At 46.0% G+C, this 15,129-nt stretch overlaps 1 protein-coding gene across 1 annotated transcript in view; it reads left to right on the top strand.

Moving 5' to 3' along the window:
• NF1 (neurofibromin 1) overlaps positions 1-15,129 on the top strand; it is a 157,358-nt gene that overhangs the window by 106,903 nt on the left and 35,326 nt on the right. Inside the window, exons 41-42 of the mRNA XM_068124291.2 lie at positions 55-257; positions 505-698. Of these exons, the coding sequence (XP_067980392.2) occupies positions 55-257; positions 505-698 (397 nt within the window). The remainder of the gene's footprint in view (positions 1-54; positions 258-504; positions 699-15,129) is intronic.

The following is a 15,129-nucleotide window of genomic DNA, read 5'->3' on the forward strand; positions in this document are numbered from 1 at the left end:
CATGTGGGTTACATTCTTGTTTTGTCCTACAAATGCATCATCTTTGTCCACCAGCTCGACCGCATACAACCTTCTGTGTGCTCTGTCCTGCACCTTCAACCTCAAGATCGAGGGCCGACTCTTGGAGACTTCTGGGCTGTGCATCCCAGCCAACAATACGCTGTTCATTGTATCGATCAGTCGCACACTCGCTGCTAATGAACCCCATCTCACACTCGAGTTCCTGGATGAGTGTATCTCAGGATTTGCCAAATCGAGTGAGAAATTGACTTGTGTTCTTGGGTATACTTTGTGGCCCTTTCTTGATTTGGTGGTTTTTTTTCTGGCATAGCTCTGTTTGTGGGTTTTATTTTATTTTATGAGCAGCTAATTTTTTTGTTAGTTGTTTGTTCACTTTTTAGATTGTGGCCTGAAAGTGTATTGTTAAACCTACTTTTAGATAAGTTATCTATGTGCTTGGTAGCAAGGCATCAATATTAACTTTACCCTTGTTTCCATGTGCAGGCATAGAGTTGAAGCACCTTTGTCTGGAGTACATGACACCTTGGCTGGGAAACCTTGTACGTTTCTGCAAGCATGGAGATGAAACCCGCCGCCAGCGAGTCTGCGCTATCCTTGATAAACTGATAGCTACAACGATCCATGAAAAGCAGATGTACCCATCCATCCAGGCCAAGATCTGGGGCAGCCTTGGGCAGGTCTGTGGATGTGGTCTGTGGATTTAAGTGTTCTTCCCCATTGACAGATAGGGCCAAAAATGATAAATAGCACGGTATCTTCAAACGTTGTGACACGGATTCAGACGAAACCTGGTGGACAGGTTGAGTGTGTGACAAGGACCAATTGATTTAGATTTTGGTGAAGATACAAATCCAGATCCAGTCTATCAGTGAGATACAAAACATAAACTGTTCAGCCTGATGGAGGTATGCGCTCTACCAAGCACCATTCTAGTTTTGATTGGAATGCATGTTTTCCAATGATAAAGTTATATAATTTACAATATATCATGAAGGGCAATAACAATAACTACTGGAGTTCATAGAACACGATACCCCGTGCAGTGTTCAGGTGTATTCTTGGGGAAAATGCCAGGGGCATAGAAAAGGCCCCTTTATATGGTATGTGTGATGTGGCAAACTATAGAAAAGAAGGGACATCCCATAGCTTGTTGAAAATGCCAAACAATAGAAAAGAAGGGACATTCAAAAAATCTCGTGTGCATTCTGGACTACCCTTGTGTTCTTAGGAGGAACCAAGTAATGCTCTAGAAAAGTTTGTATAAAGGGGTGCTAATTTGATTCATACATCTTCATGAAGAAGTAAATGTATTTTAATGTATATAATGTAGGGTGCCCCTTTATTTGAACTTTTCTAGAGCATTACTAAATAGTAAACATAAATTGAATTTCCAATGTTTTAAACAAGGTTAAAACAAATAAGCAAAATATTTTTAATGGTAATTTATCTGCAGTGAATGAAAGATAGATTGATTCGTTGATATTTATTTCCATACAAAAAACAATTTGATATGGTACAATCCTCATAATGATGCTGAAAATCAGGTTTAAGAATAATTACGTTTTAAATACGAACAAAATGCGTTTGTTCATTGTACAAGACATTATTCAAGACGATATAAAAGAATTGAAAAAGTAAAGGGAAAAAAGATTATTCAACCCAGATGGGACTCAAACCCACAATCCCCAATTCTGGAGTGATGCCTTATCCATTAGGCCATTGGGCCAGAACGTTAGATTTTTGTAATAATATATTAAAGAGGTATAAAGTGTATGTATGCATATATATATATATATATATAATATTATATATATATATATATATATTGTTGCGGATCTCAGCGCCGGCCTTTCCCCTTACCAAGGGGGGATTAGTCCCCTTGTCTTTTACTAGCCGACGGGACCCGGGACCGATGACGTCCTTCCCGGACAGCGTTGGGTAGGGTTTTAGGACTAGGGATTCGCTATTACCTAAGTACTAACGCAGCCCAGAAACGAGGAAATAAGCCCCACCCGAATCACGGGTGTTAGTGGAAACGCCGAGCGGTAGCGACCCGTGACCCGAGCCGTTAGCAATGACTAACCCGATCCAAGCGGTTCGTAATCGTGCCACGCTTACCCAATGATGGAAATTACTGAAACAGTCGGATTTGGGAGAAAGGAATAACAGAATTTATTTACACTTTGTACAATCAAGAAGAAGAAGCAGAATACATAGGGCAGCCTTATACAGTCTTAACTTATCCCTGGACAAACGGGCCCGTTCACATACAGACACACTCACACGGGGTTGCAGATGAACAGGTCGATGGTCCAGGAATGGCGTCCAGGCAGCTCGTTCCTCCGGTCCCCAACTCGCACCGCGAAGAAGATGAACCAGACGGCAGGAGCTCTCCGCGCGTCGTTTGGCGCGCACGGGATTATTACAGGGCAACGGTAGGCTGGCTTTGGCGGTTACACTCGCGGCTCAGCCGCGTACGTAATAATCGGACAGTTTGAACGCGCTTCTTAATGTGTTTCTCACTTAATGCTTCGAAACTGTAATGCGTACGCCGGTCCTCCCAGTGCTGTTACCACGTGAGTGCTCCGGATCAGTTCTCCCAATGGCTTCTCGCTTGGTTCGCGCTTGGCTCCCATCCTCATTAAGTCCTCGCTGGCAAACTCTCTCCAATAAGTCTTCACGAATCCTGGACAGTCCTTTCAAGGGCTTTGTGCAAAGGCTTATATAGCCTTGCTCAGCGAACCTTCCAGCACTTGCTAGATGCGCCCTTACCACGCCCTCTCAAGCCATGCCCACCGAGCTCTGGTTGGTTGTTGCCCTTACCGTCACCGCCTTTGACGTGCTGCTTGACGCGGCCGCACCCCGACCTCGCGCTCCTCCCCCTTTTCAGGCCTACCTCGTGGCCACCCGACTAGTTTGAGCGAGCAAAAGGCAGCTAACGCTGCTGGCGGCCAAAGCGTAACAAACGAGGTGGATTAGCCAAATGGGGCGCGGGATCGAGTTTGCCCATAGATAGCATTGGTGGAATTGAAGGGCGGCTGCAAAATGAAAGGACCTAAACTTATTATTTCTTTACACAACGCAGATGTTTACCAGTGAAATGGCCTACTCCTACACATACTATAAAAAAAAGGGGAGGGGTGACATAACTAATTCTAATGGGCCTACGTGTTGCTTGTGGACTAACTATGGGGGCAAACCTTTAACCTTTAATGATGTTATATGTACACTCTCAAAACCGCAACAATATATATATTATATATTGTTATATATATTATATTGTTATATATATATATAATATATATAACAATATACAGTGAACCCTCGTTTATCGCGGGGGTTACGTTCCAGAACCCCCCGCGATAAACGAAAATCCGCGAAGTAGCGACCATATTTTTTTATATATATATTTTAAAGCATTATGAACTCCCCACACTCTTATTAACCTTTCCCATACTCTTATAAACACTTCCTATACTCTTAAACACTTTTTACGCTCTTAAACATACGTAATTTTAACAACATATAAAATTCTAATGGGTACTCACCATTGAAGATACTGTAGCTACCCATGGGTTCCCCAAGCAAGACCAGCATCAGAATCTCCTTGCTCCAGCCGGTGACGTCACCGGCGGGGATCCCCGGCGCGAGAGTGGCTGGTCACGTGACCACCGAAGCACGCCACGCTTGAGAGGCGTGGCTTTCGGTTTCTGGTTGTGCTTTATAATGCAGCCCGATAAATGGGCTTTTCAGTGTTCCCGAGTTGGTTTTGAGAATAAATATCTTCTCGGACGAGTTTGTGTCTTGCCCGTCATTTCGTCCATATCAAGCAAGAGCCCCGGCTCTTGCTTGCCGGGGTGACACCGTCACAATTTCGGTCTTCGAGGCCGGCCGATAGGCACAGTGTGACCGGAAGGGACGAGGTTCTCATGACCACGTGGCCCTTGACTTGGTTTGTCCGTACAATGTGGGCGCTTTCAGGATGAACTTTAGCCGGGGAGCGTTTGGGCGCCCCGGCAAGAGCCCCGGCCACAAAAATATTTAAAATAATAGCATATAAAAATAAATTTATTACGCAAAATCCCGCGATATAGCGAAAAATCCGCGATATAATTTTACATATACTAGCGAGAAAAAACCGCGATGTACCGAATCCGCGAAAAGTGAACCGCGATATAGCGAGGGATGACTGTATATAACAATATATATAACAATATATATATATATATATAACAATATATATATATAACAATATATATATATAACAATATATATATATATATATATATATATATATATATATATATATATATATATATATATATATATATATATATATATATATATATATATTGTTACAGATTCGGGGGTCGGCTCTCCCCTTATCAAGGGGGGGTTAATCCCCTTGTCCTTTTAAGTTAGCCGTCCCGAGTCCTGGAAGCTACAACGCTCCTCCCGGTCGGTCTTGGGTAGGGTGATTGGTCAATTTGGGTCCCAAATGCCTAATTACCAACACCGACCGCGAGCAGGGAAATAACTCCCGCTCGAACCACGGATAAGATGGAAATTGCCGAGCGGTTAGCAATCCGCAGCCCGAGCCATTAACCAAGAGACTAAACCCGATTCTAGCAATTCCGAAATCGTGCCACAGGTACTCAATGGAAAAAAAGGACGGAGCCGATCGGATTAGGGAAAAACCAAGAAAGAACAGGTGAATTTATTTACAATCAAGAAGAAGAGGAAACGAAAGAAATATACAAGGAAGAAGAAGATGAAGCAGGACACAGGGCAGGCTTAACTATGCAGTCTTAACTTAACGACCCAGGACAAACATACACACACACGGGATGGTAGCTGGTAGGGGGGGGGAAGGTCCAGGCAGATGTCCAGGCTCCTCGTTCGGTCCCGACTCGTGCCGTGGTGGTGATGGACAAAGGCAGCAGGCCGGCAGCGCGCCGCGTGTCGTCGACCGCGAGCGGACGTTACATATATCGGGGGGACTGGGATGCGGCATACGTAAGAAACGTATTTCGTGCCAAACGCTCTCTCTCTCCCGATCAATGTTCGTATCAAAAAGGGCAGTTCGTATTAAAGGGCAATCAGCGCCGCTCAATAACTCCTCGCGCAGTCCGTGCAAAAAGGAGCCCGCCGAATGAAGTCCCGTAATCACGATGGTCCCCTGCGCAGTCCTTGCGCAGTCCTTGTGCAGTGCGCGTTCCCCAGCGAGTCCGTGAAAGGGCTTAGCGCTCGCGCTTATATAACGCGCTCAAAGATCAATCCGCGCGCTTGGAAACCACGCCTGCCAGCGAGCTCACCTCAGCCCTGGTTGGCTGGTAAGGGCTTACCGGTTCCGCTTTTGACGGCTCGTTGACAAGCCACACCTTGTTCCCGGCGCTTCGCCCCTTCTTCCTCGAGCTTGACCGCGTGGTTAATGGCGTTTGTTTGAGCAAATTTCAGCTCAACGCAGCGAACGCTGCTGGCAAGCAGAGGCGCGTAATAGAATTGGGAGAGAGAGGTTGGCACAATGGCCAGAATGGATTGGGACCCATTCTTATTTAATTGATGCAATGCAATTTCAACTATTGGGAACACGGCCTTAACTAGACACATAATAATGAAATAACTGGAATTCCTATGGTGACCTACGTGTTGCTGTGGCCTATCTATGGGTGCTACCTTTGACCTTTTAATGATGAGAATTTATTTACAAGTATTTACACAAGTGAGGGTTCTAAAACCACAACAATATATATATATATATATATATATATATATATATATATATATATATATATATATATATATATATATATATATATATATATAGAGTCCTGGAAGGGATGGTAGCTGGTAGCTAATCAAAACAGTTTCTTTCACCCATTCTGCTCCCTGGTTTACCCCTGAACTCCGCCTGATGAAAACTCGTGCTCGCCAACTTGAAAGACTCCGCAATAAAACGGGTCTCACAGTTCACTCCCAAGCCTACAAGGACCACCTACAACACTACAAAGATGCCCTCTCCCGCGCCCGCTCCGCCTACTACTCTCAAATTATCCACTCTGGCTCCGGAAACCCAAAAGCACTCTTCTCGACAATAAACAAACTCCTCCGCCCCCTGAACACCACCACCCAGTCATTCACAGTAGACAACTGCATCTCCTTCCTCTCTTTCTTCCAACGCAAAATTGACAACATCTACAACAGCTTGACCACCGCCGCACCCGCTCCCCCTCCAACCACCTGCCCCCCCTTGTCCTGCCATCCCCTGTCTCGGTTCTCCCCAATCTCCCCTACTGACCTCTCTGAACTCCTCATAGGAATGAAAACTGCCACCTGCACTCTTGACCCCATCCCCTCCAGCTTTGTCAAAGCCTCCCTCCCTGCTCTCTCTCCACTTATCATTGCAACAATAAACTCCTCCCTGTCTACAGGCATCGTCCCACCTTCCCTCAAAATTGCTGCTGTTACCCCCATTCTAAAAAAACCTGGTCTAAACCCTGACACCCTAAACAACTTCAGACCCATCTCCAACCTACCCTTTCTGTCAAAAGTTTTGGAACGCGCTGTAGCCACTCAACTCAAACATCATCTCTCTGCCAATAACCTGTATGAAACATTCCAATCTGGATTCCGCTCCAACCACAGTACTGAAACTGCTCTCCTCAAAATCACCAACGACCTTCTCCTCTCCTCTGACGCTGGCAACCTCAACATTCTCGTCCTCCTCGACCTCAGCGCTGCCTTTGACACCATCGATCACACGATCCTCCTCACCCGACTTGAATCCACCTTTAACGTTACCGGCACTGCCCTCTCTTGGATTAAATCATACCTCTCTGACAGATGCCAGTTCATCTCCATCAATAACTGCAAATCCCCCACTGCTCCCCTCCCCCAAGGTGTCCCCCAAGGTTCAGTTCTTGGCCCCCTCCTCTTCATCCTTTACCTATCCCCCCTCGGTCACTTAATCCACCGTCATGGTCTCCAATTCCACTGCTTCGCCGATAACATCCAGCTTTTCATCTCCACCAAGTCCGTCTCCACCGACACCCACTCTATCCTGACAAACTGCATCACTGAAATAAAATCCTGGCTTCAAATCAACTTCCTCAAGCTTAACTGTGATAAATCTGAAATAATCATCATTGGCCCAAAAACGCTCACAAAATCCACCCATAACTTTGCCCTCACCATCGACGGTATCCCAGTATCCACCACCCCTCACATCCGGAATCTTGGCGTCATCTTTGACCAAACCCTTTCCTTCGACAAATACACTAAACAGATCACAAAGTCAGCCTTCTTTCACCTGAAAAACATTGCCCGTCTCCGCTCATCCCTCTCCTCCACGGCTGCAGAAACCCTCATCCACGCCTTCATCACCTCCCGTCTGGACTACTGCAATAGCCTCCTCTATGGTTCACCCTAAAAAATCACCAATAAACTCCAATACATTCAGAACTCCGCTGCCCGTCTACTCACCCATTCCCGGACCCGTGACCACATCACCCCCGTCCTTTACAAGCTTCACTGGCTCCCCATCCCCCAGAGAATCCAGTACAAAATCCTCCTCTTGACATACAAAGCCCTCCATAACCTGGCCCCATCCTACCTGGCTGACCTCCTCTCCAGACACACTCCCACCCGCAACCTCCGCTCTGCTGGTACCAACCTCCTGACCCCCTCCATCTGGACCAAATTCAGATCCTGGGGGGACAGGGCCTTCTCCATCGCTGCTCCCACCCTCTGGAACTCACTACCTCACACCATCAGAGACTCCTCCTCACTCACCACATTCAAAACATCACTAAAGACCCACCTGTTCAACACTGCATTCAACATTCAACCCACAGCATTTAACCCCTGACTATCTCTTCTCCTTCTCCCTCCTTTTGCTTTAAATATTTCCCTATTGATTCTTGTCTTTTTGCAATTGTTGTTTTCATGTATTGTTATGCATTATGTTTTCCACTCTGTCAAAGCGCCTTTGGGCTTCTGGAAAAGCGCTATACAAAATAAATGAATTATTATATATATATATATATATATATATATATATATATATATATATATATATATATATATATATATATATATATATATATATATATATATATATATATATATATACAGTGGAACCTTGACTTACGAGTTTAATTCGTTCTGTGACCGAGCTCGTAACTCAAATTGCTCGTTTCTCAAATCAAATTTCCCCATTAAAATGCATTGAAATGCTATTAATCCGTTCCAGCCCGCCAAAAACCACACCAATTTTTTAAAAAATATACAGTATATATAAAAATATCTCGCGCTTTATATTTCACCTGTATGCAGCATACAAGTTGGCAGGATGGCCTGGACTGGAGGTACGCACACTTGACTCTAAAGTCTAAACTGTCCAGCCTGGGTTTGAATCCCGACCCAGCTATAACCTGTCATGGGTGAATCACAGGCAGGGTGATTCATCAATGTGTGTACCGCTAAACTGGGCGCCCCGTTTGCGTCCCATTAGTTGTTGGATGTTAAGGATCTCACCGTGTTTTCCACAAAGAGAAGGCGAGCTATCGCCGGCACTCTGAACAAGTTGTGGCCTGGCATGCTCTTCTCCTCTGCCGTTATATACGTCCTCCTCGGCATCTTTTTCCAGAAGAGCCCTGTCTCGTCACAGTTGAAGATTTGCTGGGGGATGTATCGTTCGGCTTCTATCAGTTCGGCAAAAGTTATAATAAAATCTTCAGCTGCCTTCACATCCGCCTCACCAAGTCGACAACACGCACACCTCGCTCATGTTTTTCGACGATTGCGTGTTTTATATCCAAGCACATCATCCTCTTCTTCTTCTCAGTTATAATAAAATCTTCAGCTGCCTTCACATCCGCCTCACCAAGTCGACAACACGCACACCTCGCTCATGTTTTTCGACGATTGCGTGTTTTATATCCAAGCACATCATCCTCTTCTTCTTCTCAGTACCGTGTTTTCCACAAAGAGAAGGCGAGCTATCGCCGGCACTCTGAACAAGTTGACGGCAGAGATACTGTACTTGCACGGCAAGATAACCACGTGACCAGAACCCACCTGGTGGCGTAAACTCAAAATAACCAACATGCGAAAACAAAAATGCAGCGCTATACGACAGAGATACTGTACTTGCACGGCAAGATAACCACGTGACCAGAACCCACCTGGTGGCGTAAACTCAAAATAACCAACATGCGAAAACAAAAATGCAGCGCTATACGACAGAGATACTGTACTTACAGATACTGTCACCTGTAAAAATACAGATGTTCTCCACTGATGATATGAAGGTCGCATAGTGACTGATATAAAAACCGAAAGGGTCACAGAGTTACAAGTGTATGGAAAGCCGCACTGCGTTGCCCTGATGAAGCCCCAACAAGGGCGAAACCAGGTCGGTAACTGTGAGTTTTGCATGCACTTGTGACAGTATCTGTATTTATAATCCGTAATGACGCACTGCTGGATGGTTCCTCTGGAACTTTGCAGGCAAGGCGGACGTGCATGGCGATGACGTCATGTTGTCCGCTCATTAGGTTGGAGAACCAGATTACAGATACCATTATTAGTAACTCCCAACCGCAACCAGGTCGACTCCATATGATGAGTGGATACCAGAGATAACGTCACCGCGTGGCAGGCGGTGCTTATCGCTCCCAGCAAGGTGCAGCAGCAGCTGTATGGGACACCTTGCTGGCGGTTCTCCACTGATGATATGAAGGTCGCATAGTGACTGATATATATATATATATATATATATATATATAATTTTAAATAAAAACTATGGAACTTTGGTGGAATTTGTTTTGAAAGCCATTAATTAGACGTTTAGGCCGATTTATGTAAAGTATTATTGTCCTGTATTAAGAACATAAAATAAAGTATTATTTTCCTGTATTAAGAACATAAAATGAAGTAATATTTTCCTGTATTAAGAACATAAAACAATAAGACGTCATGCGTAGCACGATTTTTTTTTTTTTTTTTTTTCCGTATACAAGATCGAGGCTCGTGAAAGAGCGAACATTAATCACACAGAAAGACAAACCGACACATAAAACATATAACATCGGGAGCGGTAGACAAGATGGGGAGAGAGGGGGAAGGACACAAACACAACATTTGAGAGCAGGGACCGAGAGACATGGAGACATCGAGAGATCTGAGAGAGGGCGAGGGCTTTGGGGGGGGGGGGCACGGGAAGGGGAGGGGGTGGGAGAGGTATAAAACATATGGACACTGCCAGGACTTCCAGGAAAGAAGTTGGAATTTCAAACAAGGTGGATCTGGGGTGAATTAGCAGGGGTAGAAAAGATCAAGGTTTTGGATGGGGGAAGATAAGAGATGGTGGTGAACAGCTGTTTTAAAGACCTGGAGGGAGGAGTGGGATTGAAGGGAGTGAGGGAGTTTGTTCCAGAGGCGGGAGAAAAGAGGAATGAAAGAGTGAAGGTGAGCAGAGAGCCGAGATTTCGGCAGTTTAACCATCAGAGGGTTGCTGGCAGATCTTGTGCGACCTGTAGGAATATTTGGGGGGCAGAGCACAGAGAGAGCTGGGGTGCAAGGCCGGAGAGGAGTCGGTAGAAGACAGAAAGACCACCTACCTGCCTGCGGTGAGTGAGTGAAAAGCCCTCAGAGATAGCTTCATCGCGGGAGATTCCAATAATTCTGAAAGCTTTGGTTTCAACGGCGTGAAGCCGAGCTAGGTGTGAGGCAGGAGCACCGGCCCATAGGGGAGAACAGTATTCCATTGAGCTGCGGATGAAAGCCTTGTATGTGGTGAGGAGCTCAGGTGTGCCGAGGAAGGACTTCGCACGACGGAGGATGCCCAGTCGGCGACTGGCTTTGGAGGCCAGCTTGGAAATGTGGTTTTCCCAAGAAAGATCATGGCAGATAGTGAGACCCAAAAGCTTGAGCGACAGAACTTCTTGGAGAGGATTGTTGAGAAAGTAGATGGGAGGGTTGTCCAGTCGATCTTTTCGGAGAGACATAGTAAGAGTGTGAGATTTGTCAGGATTGAAAGACATGTTCCACTTGTTTGACCAGTCTGTGATTTTGTCCAAGTCTTCAGAGAGTGAGGAGGCTGCAGACTGCCGATCTGAGGGAAGAGGAATGGAGCGGCAGAGAGTGGAGTCATCAGCAAAGAGATAGAGAGGATTTTCAAGAGAGTCAGAGAGATCATTGATGAAGACCAGAAAAAGCACAGGGCCCAGAACACTGCCTTTGGGAACTCCAGCCTGAACAGGAAGAGGAGATGAGAGAAACCCATTCAGGGCCACACGTTGACGACTAGAGAGGAAGTCCGCCAGCCATGCGTGGAGTTTTCCATGGATACCAAAGGAGGAGAGTTTGATGAGCAGAGCGTGGTGCCAGACCGTATCGAAGGCACGTGATATGTCGAGGGAGACAGCTCTAATTTCCTGTTTGGCATTGAGGACCTCCATCCATTGTTGAGACAGCAGAAGCAGCATGTCCAGAGTAGAGTGACCTGGTCTGAAACCAAATTGATGATCAGAGATCAAGCCATTGGAGAAGAGGAAAGATTTCATATCCGAAGCAATGATGGATTCCATGACTTTGCTGATAATTGGGAGAAGGCTGATTGGTCTGTAGTTGCTAGGATCTGTTTTTGCACCTTTTTTGTGCAAAGCGGTGATGTTGGCTGATTTCCAAGCAGATGGCAGTTGACCTTGAGCAAAAGAGAGGGTGAAGAGAACAGAGAGAGGGTGAGATAGAGCGGCAGAGCAGGATTTTAGGACCCGTGGCCTGATGCCGTCGGGTCCAGTTGCAGAATCAGAGTCGAGGGTTGACAGAAACTTTTCCACCTTGTCAGGAGTAAAGGACACGGAGTCCAGGAGCAGCTGGGTACGACTGGGTATGGTGGGTACAGAGAGGGATGGGTTTGGGACACTAGATTTAGAGGCAAACACAGAGTTGAGGCATTCAGCTTTTTCACGTGCGGAGTCAGCTGTGTAGCCGTTTGAGGTAAGGGAGGGGATGGAGGGGGAACAAACACCAGAAACGGATTTGACCAAACGCCACCAGGATTTGGAAGAGGTTGACAGATAAGAGAGTTCGGTCTTGAGAACGGAGAGATATTGTTTCCTGGCTCTCCTGAGGGTGGACACACACTTGTTTCGGGCTTTGTGAAAGGAAATGAGATTTCCTTCCGTTGAATTTGCTTTCCAGGAGACGAAGGCAAGTTGTTTCTGGGCAACAGCCTCACCACAAGATTCCGTGTACCATGGAGGGGAGGAAGGGTATGACAACTGAAGACGAGATGGGATAAATCTGTGCATGAGAGAGAGCAAGTTACTTTGGAAGAATTCCCAGGATGAGTTGATGTCAGAGGTGGTAGAGATGGGTGACCAGTCCAGATGATTGATGGCTGCTTGAAGACCGTGCCAGTTGGCCTGAGTGAAATGCCAGACTCGTCGACGCTGAGCAGGCTCCCTGAGAATGGTCAGAGAGATGTCCACTTTAACAAGGACATGATCAGATGATCTGATTGGAGCAGAAGAAGAGCAGCAGACATTTTCAGGGAAGTTAGTCATAACCAAGTCCAGAAGAGAAGATGCTCCGTTGACTGAGATCCGGGTCGGGAAATTGACAGATTGTGTCAGTCCCAGTGAGTCACAGAAGTCCTTTGCTGAGGAGCCATGGCTGGTGAGAGAGGTACCCACACCCAGCCAACTGGCATGATGACAGTTGAAATCACCACATATGAGGAAGAGAGAGTTGGGATGAGTAGATAGAAGTTGGTCCATATTATCAGACAGCGAGATGTAGATGGAGTCATCACTGTTTGGTGGACGGTACAACACACATATGAACAAGAGGTGGGAGCGAAGGGGAAGCCGTAGCCAGAGGTATTCCTGGGGGTGAGGTGGAGAGAGTGCAGTGCAGGGCGAGTGAGGAAGAGAGTTTTTGATAAAGATAGCAACCCCACCTCCAGGACGAGGATCAGGTCTATCATACCGGAGGAGGGAGTAACCCGGGAGAGATACTAAGGAATCAGAGACATCATGAAGGAGGAAAGTTTCTGTTAAGCAGATCATGTCTGGTTTGACAGAAGCAACCTGTATGGAGAGATCAGTTAAGTTTGAACGAAGGCCCCGGATGTTTGAGGTCCATACCGTTAATGAAGAGGAAGGGGGAGCATCGGATACAGAACAGGGGGGAGGAGGGGTAGGGTAAGATGTGGAAGAGGTGGAAGAGGTAGGGAGAGCTGTTGAAGGTGTGTCAGAGATTTCAGAATAGCTCGGAGAAAGGGAAGGATGGGGCGGACAAAAGGTTTGATGGTGATTGGGTGAGGCACAATGAGGTGTTATTTGAGGAGGGGGAAGAGCGAGGCAGAAGGTTGGGGGAGATGGAGGTGAGAGTTGGAAGGGGGAAGAAGCGGGGAGGACGCTTTGAGGAGGGGGAGTGAGAGGGGGGAAATTGAGAAGAAATGAGGGTGGGGAGATTTGAAGGGGAGGGGCGAGGGGGGAGTTTGGGAGGGAAGGGACAAGGGGAGGGATTTGAAAGGGATGGGATATGGGGGAGATTTGGAGGGGAGGGGTGAGGGAGGAGTCTAGGAGGGGAGGAGCGAGGGGGAGTCTTGGAGGGGAGGGGTGAGGGGGTAGTTTAGGAGGGAGGGGGCAAGGGGGGAGATTTGAAAGGGATGGGTGATGGGGAGGATTAGGAGGGGAAAGGGGGAAGATTTGAAAGGGATTGGTGATGGGGAAGATTTGGAGGGGAGGGGTGATGGGGAAGATTTGGAGGGGAGGGGTGATGGGGAAGATTTGGAGGGGAGGGGTTATGGGGAAGATTTGGAGGGGAGGGGTGAGATTTGATTTTAGAAAGTGTACGATTAATGGGAAACGAACATTTATTGCAAAATGAGTTTCTTGTGACCTTCGAGTTAAAAATACATTTAAGGACGCTGGATGGAGGATGGAGTGCAGGAGAGTTTAGGGAATGTAGAAAAAAGGCACTATAGGAGATGGATTTTTTTTTGGGGATGAATAGATTTGGTGAGCAAGTCGAAAGCAGCCTTTTAAAGAAGAAGAAGAAAAAGGTGTTATAATATATGATGGAATACATAACTTGAGGGGAAAGTGTAAACATTGAAGGTTAATAACAGTGAAAACTATCTGGGGAAATGGGGGAGAAACACGTGGTCGAAGAACGAACGAACGAATAAGAATGAATAAACGAATGAGAACAGAGAAGGAAATGTTTTTTTTTTTGTTTTTTTTGAGTTGAGATTTACACAAGGAAGTAGGCTATGGGGTGAAAAGACTGGGAAAAGCAGAGAACTAAAGTTATTGGATCACAAACGACGGACCGCTGAGAGAAAAACAAAGCCTCAAGGTTGTACACTGTACAAGGCCTCAAGACACGACACGAATTAACACGATTTTCAATACAGGTATGAAATATTTGCACCGAAAATCTTCCTCGGGACACAATATATGTACACACACCATAAAATAAATACAGTTATAACGAAAATACAAATGGGAACAATTACTTAACTTCGATTTCAAATCGCTCGCGACGCGGCAAAAGCCGTGCTCGCGACGCGGCAAACAGACGATTAATTTATGAAAGATAAACACCGAGAAACTTCCAAGGTGCACACTATAACTTCACACACCGAAAGATAAATACAGTTTCGACAAAATACAATTGTGAACAGACTTAACTTTGAAAACGTGGAGACCGTGTGGAGCTTCGAGAATCCCTGCCGCCGTCTCCAAGATCACGCGAATCGATACTTGCAAAATCCGCCCTCCCCCCCCCCCCCCCCAAACGTTTTCCATTGATACAGCAAATTGTCCATTTCATGGAGATTAAAATTTACAATCTTGATCAAAGCTCGGGTCAACAGGGTGAAAAGTGATGATTTTAGAAATTTGGCCTATGTTGACCTTTTGGCCTATGTTGACCTTTCGGCCTATGTTCACCTAAAATATAATTTGTGGTTGAATTCAGTGACCAGATATGCAAGTCCTCTTCAAATTTCAAGTCAATCAGATGAAAATTGAGGATTTTAGAAATGTGGCCCATGTTGACCTTTTGGCCCATGATGACATCAAATATACT

This window comes from Myxine glutinosa, chromosome 8 (assembly GCF_964187855.1).
Source record: "Myxine glutinosa chromosome 8, kmMyxGlut1.1, whole genome shotgun sequence".
NCBI lineage: Eukaryota > Metazoa > Chordata > Myxini > Myxiniformes > Myxinidae > Myxine > Myxine glutinosa.